We start from the raw sequence: 13,920 nt of genomic DNA, 5'->3' as shown, positions 1-13,920 counted from the left end.
AAATGGAGCTAACATAGCTAATTATGCCATTTTTGAGTAAACTAAGCATATTATGCCATTTTTTATATAAAGCATCTTAGTATAGGTCATTATTGAGCTAACCTAGGTAACTAAGCATATTAGAGCTAACTTAGGTCATTTTGGACAAGAAGAAGAAGAAGACTTGAAGAAGAAGAAGAAGAAGTCTAGAAGAAGAAGGTTTTAACCCCTTTCCTTCTCATTCTTCATCTTTTATTCTTTCTTTTTCTTCTCTTTCTTCTTCTATTCTTTCTTTTTCTCCTCTTCCTTGTTTTTCTTCTTCTTATTCCTTATTTGTGTCATTTTAGAGCTTACATAGGTAATTATGCCATTTTGAGCTAACTAAGCTTATTATGTTAATTTGGAAGAAAAAAGGGTAAGTATATGTCATTTTTGTGCTAACATAAGTAATTATGCCATTTTTGAGCTAACATAGGTAAAATGGATCATTTTCGAGCTAACCTAGCTAAAATGGATTATATTGGAGCTAACCTAGGTAAACTTGGTCATTTTGGAGCTAACTGAAGGAAATATGCCCTAGAGGCAATAATAAAGTTGTTATTTATATTTCGTTATATCATGATAAATGTTTATGTTGGGGAACGTAGCATGCAGTTTCAAAAAAATTCATACGATCACACAAGATCTATTTAGGAGATGCATAGCAACGAGAGGGGGAGAGTGTGTCCACATACCTTCGTAGACCGAAAGCCGAAGCACTAGTTTAACGCGGTTGATATAGTTGAACGTCTTCTTGGTTCAACCGATCAAGTACCAAACGTACGACACCTCCGAGTTCTGCACACGTTCAACTCGATGACGTCCCTCGAACTCTTGATCCAGCAAAGTGTCGAGGGAGAGTTTCGTCAGCACGACGGCGTGGTGACAATGATGGTGAAGTGATCCGCGTAGGGCTTTGCCTAAGCACTACGACAATATGACGGGAGGAGTAAATGGTAGAGGGGGGCACCACACATGGCTAAGAACAATTGATTTGTGTAGGGGGCACCCCAAAGCACAACAGTTGTTTCTTAGCCGTGTGCGGTGCCCGCCTTCATAGTTTACTACTCCGGTCATATTGTCGTGGTGCTTAGGCGAAGCCCTGTGCGGCTCACATCACCATCATCGTTACCATGCCGTTGTGCTGACGAAACTCTCCCTCGACACTTTGCTAGATCAAGAGTTCGAGGGACGTCATCGAGCTGAACATGTGCAGAACTCGGAGGTGCCGTACGTTCGGTGCTTGATCGGTTGGATCGCGAAGACGTTCGACTACATCTATCGTGTTAAGCTAATGCTTCCGCTTTTGGTCTACGAGGGTACGTGGATACGCTCTCCCCTCTCGTTGCTATGCATCTCCTAGATAGATCTTGTGTGATCGTAGGAATTTTTTTGAAATTGCATGCTACATTCCCCAACAGTGGCATCCGAGCCAGGTCTATGCCTAGATGATATGCACGAGTAGAACACAAAGAGTTGTGGGCGGTGATCATCATACTGCTTACCACCAATGTCTTATTTTGATTCGGCGATATTGTTGGATGAAGCGGCCCGGAACAACCTTACATGACCACGTTCATGAGACCGGTTCCACCGACAGACATGCAACTAGTTTTGCATAAAGGTGGCTGGTGGGTGTCTATTTTTCCAACTTTAGTTGAATCGAATTTGATTGCGACCGGTCCTTGTTGAAGGTTAAAACAATAAACTTGATAAACCACCGTTGTGGTTTTGATGCATAGGTAAGAACGGTTCTTACTAGAAGCCCGTAGCAGCCACGTAAAACTTGCAACAAAAAAGTAGAGGACGTCTAACTTGTTTTTGCAGGGCATGTTGTGATGTGATATGGTCAAGACATGATGTGATATACGTTATTGTATGAGATTATCATGTTTTGTAAAAGTTATTGGCAACTGGCATTAGCCTTATGGTTGTCGCTTTATTGTATGACATTGGTGCGCGCCGGTCCTAAACAAACGGTTTTTAACCCCTTTCCGTGACAGCATTTAGAACCGTCGCCAAGTGAGGGTGGACGATAGGGGGGTCCTTCCCACAAGATCCAGAAATCGTCGGGGATAGGCCCTCCTGGGACACAGGCTGGGGCCGTGTGCGACCGGGCAAGGCATCGAAATCCAATCATTTCCGTAGGTATGTACATCCCATATGGTAATTCGAGAAAATCATTTCCATAGGTATGTACATCTCACATGGTGAATCCCAGAAAAACATTTCCGTTTGTATGTATATCACACACAGTCAATCCAAGGAATACGTTTCCGTTCTTATGTACATCCCATAGAGTCAATTTAGGGAAAACTTTTTCGTCCGTACGTACATCCCACACAGTTTTATTTGTAGGCTCGTGTGTGGAAGGTGTAACTATCACACACGATCTGCCTTGGTTAACTGTTTGCTTTTATCAACTATATCACACATGATTTGGTGAAGAAAACTGTGTGGCATTGGGCTATCCATCACAAGCGCTTTTGCTGCTAGAACCGTTTGCAAAGGGCCATGCCACATTTAGCAGGTTTATTAGTTTACAATTAATAATTCCAGTATTACGCAAATTCACATTTCATATCGAACAGCTGTTTGCCAATTTCATATCAGGCATATAAATATATTATAACATCACAGTACGGTAGCTACATGCAAAAAACACGGTACAACATATAGCTAGTTCAACTTCATAAGAACAATATATTCATTTCCCTAATCGAGATCATCCAGGCTCGTCTTATCCACCTCTGCTTTCAGTTCAGTAAGAACCTGTTTTGCACAGGCCAACTGGGAAAGTGCCTCCTCCTTCGCCAACACCATCTTAGCAAAGTATGATTTAAAAAATCTGAGCTCATTCTCCACCTTCAACTTTTTACCCCGCATCTTCAAATATTCCTTAGTGTTGACAATAGTTTCTGTAAGCCTACGTCTGTTCTCTTCCTCATACATGCTCCAGAGCTTCGCCAGGCACATCTTCAAAGACCGTGGCCACTCTTGATTAGTAACAATTGTAGGGGAAATGGGTTTATAGCAATATAGAAAATCACCAATGCTTAATTTGAAAAACTGAAGAAACATGTTAATTATGACATGTCTTCTAAAAAATACCAGTTTGCAGATAAAATAATTGGTACTGAGACAACAACCAAATTCTAGAACATCAGAAGCTATAATTAACTACAACGACGCTACAAGTTCTTACTCATGTACAATAAATAACAAATTGAACATTTCATGAGGAAGGTAAATATAACTTCAACAGCATAGCGATAGTGTTTGGATGGCAGCAAATTGATACTAACAGGTGTGTACATGCACACTTTTAGTAACATAGAACTAATAGCAGTAAGGCCGTCCACTATGTATGCCAAAACTGAGGTAAAGACGACTGTTGCTACATCTCGCACCGGTGCCCTGCACTAGCGAGCCGATGCAGCGAAAAAAATAGGGACCCGGACTCCAGAGCATGTAGTTGCTCCGATGCCCAGTTCCTTCATGCCATAAAGATTTAGTATTTTATTGCTTGGCTCCTCGGATGTGTGGACCAAAGTTGGGTGCACAAACTACTGAAGCAGTGCCAAATAATTTTCTAATGGCACCGCTAATGAGATGGCAACAATTTAAGATACTAGGTACAAACTGTGACACTGTCTTATGATGTGTTTAGTTGAAGGTGTGGTATGAATGGGTTGGGACCGTGACAGTGTTTGAATCACATCTAACAAATGATTTGTAACAACGAAAGAGGTCTAACCTTCTCTGCACATGCCAGAAACTTCCTCCCACTATCCACAGAATCAAACGCAACTAGCTTCACGCATGGAGATTGATGGTGACAACGAGCAGATAGATCTTTAGCCACTCCGCTCCATTCGTTGCCACTGATGGTCCTAGGGAGCTACAAGAGGAAGAAATGACTCAAATCAACCGCCGGGTAAAAATCATTCATTCCAAGTCATAGCCCGAGAGAGAGAGAGAGAGAAGAGAGGCATACCCGGGTGATGAAGGAGTCGTCGCCGGAGGAGGAACCGCTGGAGAGGTCTTTGAAGAAGACCATGGCGCCCCCAGCGGTAGGATGCGAGACGGCGAGAGCAAGGAAGCGGCTATAGCTTAGAAAGGAAGGAAGGAAGGAGAAAACAGGGGAAATATGACTTGTGGTCGGGGAGAAAATGGTGTGGGGAAGGGGGTGGGGCTAGATATTTTGGCGGTAGGCCAAAATTTTGAAAATGTGGAGGGAAACTTTGTGCGCGGTGCCGCCAGACCTTTCACTTTGAACGATTGTGTGCATCGCAAATGATTCTTCTACTTTACGCGCATGGGATGAGTTTGATAATTCAAATTTTGGTGAAAATTTCCCCGGGTACGTCATTGCATAATTTAACCTCACTTGCTAATTTGGGCACACAAAAGAGCGTACAGTAGACAGACCACACTTACTGAATCGAGCAATTTTACTAATTAAACAGAGCCAGTTCACCTAAACATTGCTCTAACAAAAGACCAGCATTAAAAACAAAGCCTAAGTACGCATAATTTTAACAAATCGTCTGCTGCGCTGGCCTATGTATCGCCGGTGTGAGATGAGACATCGATGACTTGTCCTATCGACATGCCGCCGTTGGTGGACTCCGCGTCCCCCTTGCTGAAGTCGACTGCGTCCTCGTCCTCGTCCTCGGTGCCGCCCTCAAGGTTGTAGTACTCGTAGTAGTGGCTGCGCCAGAGCTCGCGTTAGTACTCCACCTTTGATTCCTCAACGGACAGACTATTCTCTACCTCGACCTCAGCCATGTGCAGCTCCTCCTCCCGGCGCTCCTCGATCTCCGTCGCCTCCTGCATCTCCAGCTCCCGCTCGGAGACCTCATGAGGAAGCAGGTGCTCCATGACCACGGCCACCTTTTCAGACATGGGTTGCATGCTGGAGTCCGAGGTGGCCTGGAATATCTTGACGTGTGCATCCTCAATCTTGGCGTGGATGGCCTCGACCCGGGCTAGGGTGACATCGGTGGCACGGACGCCAACTCGAGCGCTCTCAGCGTTTGCAGCCGCCATCGCAGCAGCAGCTGCAGCCGTCTCGGCTGCTGCAGCTGCCCTGTTGGCTGCCGCAGACGCCCTCTCGGCGGAAGCGTCCGCGCTCAATGCGGATGCGGCGGCACTGTCGGCATAGGCGGCGGCGCTCGGGGGGGGACGCACCCATCGTACGGGCCTTCACGAAGCGTTTCCACGGCGTCATCTTTGCAAGAAGGGGTGCGGGAATGGGGGTCGAGATTCGTGGATTCAGGGGTTGCCGGCACTAGAGCAGACGAGCCGGTGAAGCTTGAGGAGGGAGACTTAAATAGACCCAGATATTTTCATCGCAAACGGTTCCTAGAAAACAACTGTGTGATGTTATAGATATTTTTATTAGCTGTGAAAGAGGAATTTGGAGTATAATGGCAACGGATGGTGTTTTAAATGTATCAGAAATTTTGTAGTACTAATACTACTGTCATGTCAAATTTTGGAAAATTGCAGGGGTCATTTGACCTTTTATGACATTTAAGTGATTTTCTAGCCATTTAATGACCGTAATTGAAATTTGAACTACATGTACATGCAACAACTAACCATAACAGTTTGAAAACTCGTATTTTGTGTACTTGTGTGCAATTTAATTCCATGTGCAATAAATTGGAAGGAATTTTCAAACGTATTGGTTTAACGGCTATGACACAATTAAGCATGGAGTGCCATGGCATTTTAATTCCAAAAAATAAAAAAAATCGGAAACACATGAAACCTTGGTTGATGGAATGTCATGCCACCAAGATAATGTGGAAAAAAATTGGCATGTTTGACGAAAGTTTGGATACACACCCCTCATAAACCGGAGCAACTCACTAGAAGGCTCGTGGTTCCGAGAGGGAACAGTGCATGTTTGATGACGAATGAGAGATAGATTCCTCTTACGGCCTTCAATTTTTTTCTACGTCTAACGTGCACGACTACAACTGTAATGTGATTTTTTTTAAATTCTAGGGGTCATTTGACCTTTTAAAGATATTTAAGTGATTTTCTAGCCATTTAATAACCGTAATTCAAATTTGAACTACATCTACATGCAACGCCTAACCAAAACGGTTTGAAAAATTATATCTGTGTATTTCTATGCTAGTTAATTCCGTGTGCAGTAAATTAGAAGGAATTTTCAAACATATTGGTCTCACGACATGGAAACATGTATACGTATGCATGGAGTGACATGGCATTTTAATTAAAAAAAATAAAAAAATCAAAAAAACATGAAACCTTGGTTGATGTAGTGTCATGCCACCAAGATAATGTGGTAAAGAAATTGACATGTTTGACGACAGTTTGGACACATACACCCCTCACAAACCGGAGCAACTCACTAGAAGGCTCGTGGTTTCAAGAGGGAACAATGCATGTGTGATGACGAACGGGAGATAGCTTCCTCTTACGGCCTTCAATATTTTTTCCACGTCTAACGTGCACTACTACAACTGTATTGGAAACCGTTAGCTATTATGTTCACACATGGATTTTGCTGCGGAAATCATGTGTAATTTAAAATACAGTACTCTTAAATTCCGGCGACCGGCGTGTGTACTGTCCCCGTCGATCTAGATTCTAGCCGCCAATAAATACTATCTTGCTCACATCGTCCCGCCTGCATTCTCATCTACATCCTCCCCTCGCTCGCCCTCTCTCTCTCTCTCAAATCTCTGCCATGGCACCGCTAGTCTGCCCACGCGTCGACGAGGAGTCGCCGCCCCCGAGGATGCTCACTCGATTAGTAGCGACGAGGACCCCTATGCGCCGCCTGACGAGGTTGCGCGGGACCCCCAACTTTGGATTGGTTTTGGGGCCAGTACAATCTTTGTCTGTGGAAGTCGCTACCGCCGGCTGAGAAAGCCACGCAAGTGGCGTTCAAGAAGGAGATGGCGGAGGAGGAAGCCAGGTACCAGGCGGCCTGTGAAGCCCGTGATGCCGCCTGGAAAAAGGAGGCGGTGGAGCTTTGGGGGCGGGCGCGTCGTCGTGACGAGGAGGTGTACGAAGACGGGTACTTCGCTAGGAAGGTCATAGGCGCTGGGCGCCTCGTCGCTGCGTGGAGATGGGCTGATAAGCTCCAGCATGCCACCGACGAGGAGCTCCGGTGGGCGCCCAACGAAATGGCAAGATCGACCGCACGTGTCTGCCAGCAAGAGGTAAATCGGTACATCAAGCACTGCGAGGCGGAGGAGGCGGAGTATTGCCTCCGCACTGGGAAGACGCCGCGCATCAGGGAGCTGCTGACGAGGGGCTACTGGAATACTGGCCCCAGGAGGGATTATTAGTTTTAGTATTGTTTGTTTTCAATTTTATGCATTGTACCTAGTAGTTAAGTATCTTCACGTATATGTGATGATATTATATATATATATATATATATATATATATATATATATATATATATATATATTCTATGATGAGCTAATGAATATTTAATATATATATATATATATATATTATGAATTTCATTTTCTATCTATTTTGTATACTAATTTGAATCTAGCTGTTATCATCCACATATACAGAAAGGAAAGCGTATATACATACATTGAAACAGAACATATAAGAATGGAAAACAGAGCACACACATTAAAATAGAGCAATAAACAGAGCAATACTATGATTGCTGTGAATACATGGCTGTCCACGTCGAAACGACTTTTCAAAATAAAACGCGTCCATGAGACCATGACCAGCAGCCCTTGCCTATGATAGCTCTTGGCTCTGCCTGAACTCGTGCAGGCGTTCGTCCAAGCGATCGACACGCTCGCGGTACATCTGGAACGCGATCTCAAGCTCCAAGTTGTCTATTTCATCAGAGATCACCAACTCGAGGATGTGACGGACATGTTCCTCTATTGCGCCTAGGTGGACACTTGGGCCAAGGAAGCGGTCGAGCCTACGGACCAGCACGTTGGCATCCAGCGGCCGCGAACAAGGCGAACGGCGGCACCCATGCGAACGGCGCGGCGGGCGTCCGATACAAGTATGGCGCGGCCGGCCTCTGGTGCAAGTACGGTGCTGAGGGCCTCTGTCCACTCCTAGTGAGGAATGGGGGTACTGACCGGACGTGTACCCAGCTGCGACGCCGTGTCGACAGCAGGCAAGCGCCGATGGATCCGCTCTTGTTGTGCGGCGCGTCCCCTTTTTGTCCACAGTGCTAAAAGAGGTAGCAGTCTGCGCCGACCCAAACGGACGGCGGCGGACGAAATGAGTCGCGCGAGACCCAAACGGACGCGCGTCCCCTTTTTGTCCACAGACGACCCATTCCCGACCCATTTTTAAGCCGGATTTGCGTCGGGGCGGACACGCGACGGACGCGCGCACGCTCGCCTTCTCCTCTCCCCGGGCCCGCTGGTCGGTGGCACATTGGCCTCCCCCTCAACCCCCAGCCAACAACAACCCTCGTCCGCCTCCTTCGTCGTCGCCCCCGCCGCCCATTTTTGCCGGCAACTCTGCCAGCCGCCGCCGCCGCCTCCACATCCGCCCAGCAACGCCGCCCACTCCCCCGCCGCCCGCCACCGCCGTCTTGCCGCCGGGGAGCAAACTGCTTCCCATCGCCGCTTCCCCCACCGCACAGCCGCCCGCGACCAAGAAGCCACCTCGCCGCCCTAGCCAGACCCGACCGGCACACTCGTCGGACGCCGGCAGGGCAGCTAGCTGGTCCGTGCGCGCCGCGACTCCCCTCGCCGGCCGTCTCCTTCTTCGACGCCCGTAAGCTGTTCGACAGTTTGCCAAGGTACGAAATGGACTCTGCCGACGAGTTCTTTTTCCACAATTTCCTTTGTGACTCCGACAATTCGTCGTCCGACAACCAGGAGGAGATATTGGCTATCGTGTTGGTCCATCACCACCTCAACAGCCAGCGGCCGTTGTTCCGTGGCTCCATTCTGGGCCACCTTCCGGCGTTGATTCACAACCGAGAGAGCGGGCATTTTCTTCTTTGAAAGGACTACTTTGATACAACAGACCCGTTGTTCAAACATCAAAAATTCCGCCGTCGTTTCCGTATGAGCAGGCATCTTTTCGACCGTATTAGAGAGGGGGTGGTCGGCTATGATGACTATTTCGAGTGCAAAGAGGATGCCGTCGGCAAGATCGATTTCTCCCCTTACCAGAAATGCAATGCCGCCGTCCGAATGCTTGCATACAAAGTTCCTGGTGATCTCATTAACGAGTACGTCCGTATGAGCGAGTCTACATGCCTAGAGTCCCTATATAAGTTCTGCAAGGCTGTTATTGCTGTGTTTGGCCCTGAGTACTTGAGAGAGTCGACAGCTGAAGATACAACCTGTTTGTTGAATGCTGGAAGGGGCTTCCCAGGGATGCTTGGCAGCATAGACTGCATGCACTGGGAGTGGAAAAATTGTCCTTCTGCTTGGCAAGGGCAGTATAAGGGACATGTCAGGGCTTGCACTGTCATACTAGAGGTCGTGGCGTCTCAAGATCTCTGAATCTGACACTCTTTCTTTGGCATGGCTAGATCACACAATGATATCAACGTGCTTCAGCGCTCGCCGATGTTTGCTAGGCTTGCCGAAAGCAACAGCCCACCGATGAACTTTGCTGTCAACGACCACAACTACGGCAAATGATACTACCTGGTTGACGGTATCTATCCTCAGTGGACCACTATTGCCAAGACAATACCCAACCCTGTCGGAGAGAAGAGGAAAAAATTTGCCCAAGAATAAAAGAGTGCTAGGAAGGATGTTGAGCGTGCCTTTGGTGCTTTGCAATCTCGATGGGGCATCGTTTGGTATCCTGTTAATACCTGGAGCACACAGAAACTGTGGAAGGTGATGACTGCTTGTGTGATCATGCACAATATGATAGTAGAAAACGAACGCCCGGAACGTCTATACGATCAAGGGTTTCAGTTTCAGGGTGAAAATGTTGTGCCTGAGCATGGAGTAGCGGCAACATTTGAACAGTTCATCCAATTTCATCAAGACATGCGTGATTGAGAAACTCACGTGTAACTGCAAAATGATTTGGTTCAGTATATGTGGGCTCATGTTGGCAACCAATAGGTGTATCTCCTTTTATTCGTTTGCAAAACTACGTAAAACATTTTTATTTATATTCGGCTTGTAAAACTATACTATTTTTATTCAGTTTATTTGACAATATATTTGAATGCAAATTATCAACGTAAAATTAGGCGGCCAGCCAGCCACGCCGGCACATATGGATCGGCACGTTAGTCACACTGCCGACCCATTTCAAAAACAAAACGGACACCGAACGAACGGTCGATCCAAACAAATAAAAAGCGAACAAAATCGCCGTTCGTTTGGTCGCCCCATTGAAATTGCTCTAAACCCCGGGAATACAAAATCGCATCGCAGTAGCTCCTATCCGTTCGTGCTGGCCTACGAGACGTGCGCACCGAGGACCACACGATCCCATACAACCTACTTACTCGAGAATCATTCGGTACAAAAAATGCGTGCACTGTTCGCCCCCTCGCACCTCCAGGGGGACGTGACGCGACTTCAACCAGAAAAAATAAATACAAAGGGCCACCACACCAGCCCGCGCGCAACTTTTCCCACACGCTGACACGCGGGCCGCCCCGCCGCCCGGCCCCACCGCCCAGCGGCACACGCCCGCTACCAACCCCAGACCCGTCAAATCGGCGGCCGGGCCCGCGGCTCCCCTCACGGGACAAACAGACACGGCACAGCAGACGCCACTCCTCGCGCGGGCCCCGCGTGTCACCCAGACCCGGCTCGGTGGCTCCGGAGGCGCGCTCGATCTGCGGCCGCGGGGGCGACGGACGGCCGGATGCGCGCCCGCAGGCGGATCGGAGGGCCGGGGCGCGCCCGTGGGACATTATCGCGTCCCCGAATAATATAAGGCTGCGAGTCAACACAGCGAACAAGAGTGATAGGGAGAGAGGGCCGGAAAAAAAATCACTGGGAAATTATTGCGAGGGCGAGAGGAAGAGGGAGGAGGCGGAGAAGCAAGGGGGAGGCGAGCGAAGGTGAGATCTCCAATCCTTCTGGAAGCTTCTGGGTTCGTCGGGACCCTCCAGCAATTCCCTTCTCCGCGGGCGCGCGCCGCGTCGCCGGGGTGCGTGGTTTTAGGCGGCGGCGCAGCTTAATTAGCACGCGGGGCGTGGACGGACGACGAGCGCCGTCGCGTGTCTGCACGCACGTCACGGGCCGGGCCTCCGCCGCGCGCCGCCAGCTCCGTCGATCTCGTCGGGGCTGAGGGCCCCCCGGCGCTGCTAGATCCTTGTGGACGCTCGTCGATTGCATTGACCCGCGCTTCGAGTGCTCGATTCGCGCGTGGGGTTTTGTGGGCTCAGTGGCGGAGCTGCTGAATTCAGCTCTTTCGGCGCTCGATTTCGTTTGTTTTTCAAGCTGTCAAGTGCCCGTGTGGAGTTTTTTTTAAGCTGCGCCGAGCTGGGTATTATAATGATTGGATTGGATTCGGTAGGTGTGCGTGCGTGTGGTACAGTCCGCTTGCGGGTTAAAGCCTGCTGGATTTAGTTGCTTCAGTGTTTGCTGTTGCGCACCACTTCCTGTTGTTAGTTGTTACTTGCTTACTTCGATTTCCTCACGGGAGCACCGCACCAGTTCGATGGGGACCGCGAGCTGCGGGTTGGAACTGAATCAGTTCATGTCCTAAGCCATGTATTGCTTATATCTAGATGCTTCTGGATGCGATGGTGGTGGGGAATCCCACTGCTTTTTGGTTGTGGATGTTTCATTGTTTTTCTATTGCGATTCGTCAAGTATCCTGCTTATTATCATCTTCCTTATGGTTAGAAATGCTTGCTACTATTTGGTGATTATAATTGTTAGCCTTTTCCTTTTAGTGGACTTGTTGCTTGTAATTTAACCCCTCGCAAGAAATGCTTTCGTGCTCTGGTACTTCTGTTTCCAAAAGTATCAAATGTGTGCATTTTGTTCTTTCTCCATGCATATTATGAAATCCATTGCGGAGTGACTAGGAATGGTTTGAGATGCTTAGCTCAGCAGCTTAGTCTCTCTCTGTTGGTAACAAGTCTGTTGTTTTGTTCCCTTTGCCTGTTCTCAAGTGGAACCTTGGTGTGTCTACTTTGTTGTCTCGGATGCGAACTTCTAAGATTCAATTGCACGCAAGCATTTCCATTTTTTGTCCACAGTAAAATGGGAAGGAGCCAATTTCCATGTTAAATAGAGCTTTCTTTACACGTCTCAGTCCCCGCACGTGCGTTTTGCTTGCTATGTTGGATTTACAGCTTATTGGATAGCTATTTTGTTTAAGTTTTGATTGGTTGATTTTGCTAACCATGAGCAGCCTCACATGGCAGAGTTTGATATGTCATAAATGTTCCATAACTTCTAATCCTCAGTCGATACTAGAAAGTGTACCAATTGCACTTCGTAGAACAGTCTGATTTCCATGTTGACTTCCATATTGTATAAGAATACCACCAGCCCATCTTCATCTATCCAGTTGAACTGAGATATCTAATTAGGAAGACCACAGATATTGTGTTGTGCAAATGTGCAAATGTGCAATGCATTTTTGTGTGTGCAAACCACACTCACAGAAGTTGTTACCCTGGTTTCTGCATCATAATTTGGTGGATACGTTTTGAGTTCCGCATAATTGTGGTACTTAAGACCATTTTGTACTTTTTGCAAAAAGACTTTGTGTCTTTGTTAATTTTGCTTGTCTCAAATCTAACTCTACCTTTCACGATTCTATCTGATAGGACTAGAAGAATCTCCCAAGACACTTGTGTCAAATTTTGAATTCTGCAGAATTGCTGCATCTGCTCATTAGCAAGATGTCCATTGAAGAAAGGAAAATAAGTTTGATAAACAGGACGACTTCGTTAAATCCTAACGCGGTAGAATTTGTTCCTTCATGCCTTAGATCTGTGAGTGATGCTTCAAACAGATCGGACACAACCAAGATTCCTGTCTCAGAGTCCTCCAAGGAAATCAGCACAGACCAACCAGAGTCCGTACCAAGCAACCCTGATGAAGAAGCACACCGGTATTGGCAACAACAGCTTCCAGATGATATCACCCCTGATTTCAACGTTCTTGGCCAAGATGAGACTCCTGGACCTGACAGTCTTTCACTCACGGGCCTCTCAATGAATGATGGCTTTGGTGCTTCATTATTTTCTCCAAACCAGACATCAAGAATGCAGCACCATGCTTCTCCATTTGTTAGGGACACGCTAAGTACACGAGCGAAGTTTGAATTTCCTGGCCAAGAACAGCCGCAAGCTACTATTATGAGTCCCACTGCAAGTACTATGAGTCCAACTGCTGCTCCATGGGTAAAGACAGTAAGAAATGGTGGTCAATATGGTACAAACAGAAGGGATGCTAGTCACTACAATGGAGATTCTAGCATTGGTATATTGATTTGATGAGTGTAATTTTCTATACTGAAGGTGATTCTATTAACCCTAACCTTTCCACTTGCAATTTCAGGATCCTCACTGCAGTCTGATGCTTATTACAGAAACCGGCGTAGCTTTAGGTCAAGTATGGACAGCATGACTCAGCTGGAGGTCTGTCTTCATTAATGCATCCTATACATCTCAAATCGTTCATTTGAAATTATGTTCTTCCGAGGCTCCAACTGTCCATAAGCTTAGGTACACAACAACCATAAAAGAAAAAAAAAGATATGGCACTAACAAGGTCCCTATTTTCAATCTGTAAGCTAACTGGTGTGTTTATCATATATTAGAGCAGCAAAAGTCTTGATATGTTTAAAAATGGTCATGAGGTACATGCAGTGTATAGTTTTACAGTTTACATCAACCATGCAGAGGTTTAATACCAGCTAAGATGTATGTTATAAATAAACATGAAACTTTTAGCAAGA

At 47.0% G+C, this 13,920-nt stretch overlaps 1 protein-coding gene across 5 annotated transcripts in view; it reads left to right on the top strand.

Annotated features, from left to right (window-relative positions):
- Nucleotides 1–10,952: 10,952 nt before the first annotated feature.
- LOC119284540 (polyadenylate-binding protein-interacting protein 7-like) overlaps nucleotides 10,953–13,920 on the top strand; it is a 7,288-nt gene continuing 4,320 nt past the window's right edge. For all 5 annotated transcript variants that reach the window (XM_037563670.1, XM_037563668.1, XM_037563671.1 and 2 more), the window contains exons 1-3: nucleotides 10,953–11,059; nucleotides 12,785–13,442; nucleotides 13,521–13,600. In XM_037563670.1, coding sequence (XP_037419567.1) covers nucleotides 12,860–13,442; nucleotides 13,521–13,600 — 663 coding nt within the window. In that variant the 5' untranslated portion in view covers nucleotides 10,953–11,059; nucleotides 12,785–12,859. The remainder of the gene's footprint in view (nucleotides 11,060–12,784; nucleotides 13,443–13,520; nucleotides 13,601–13,920) is intronic.

Source organism: Triticum dicoccoides, chromosome 4A (genome assembly GCF_002162155.2).
Source record: "Triticum dicoccoides isolate Atlit2015 ecotype Zavitan chromosome 4A, WEW_v2.0, whole genome shotgun sequence".
NCBI classification, from domain to species: domain Eukaryota; kingdom Viridiplantae; phylum Streptophyta; class Magnoliopsida; order Poales; family Poaceae; genus Triticum; species Triticum dicoccoides.
The sequence above is the reverse complement of the archived record's forward strand: the minus strand, read 5'-3'. Positions and strand labels throughout refer to the sequence as shown.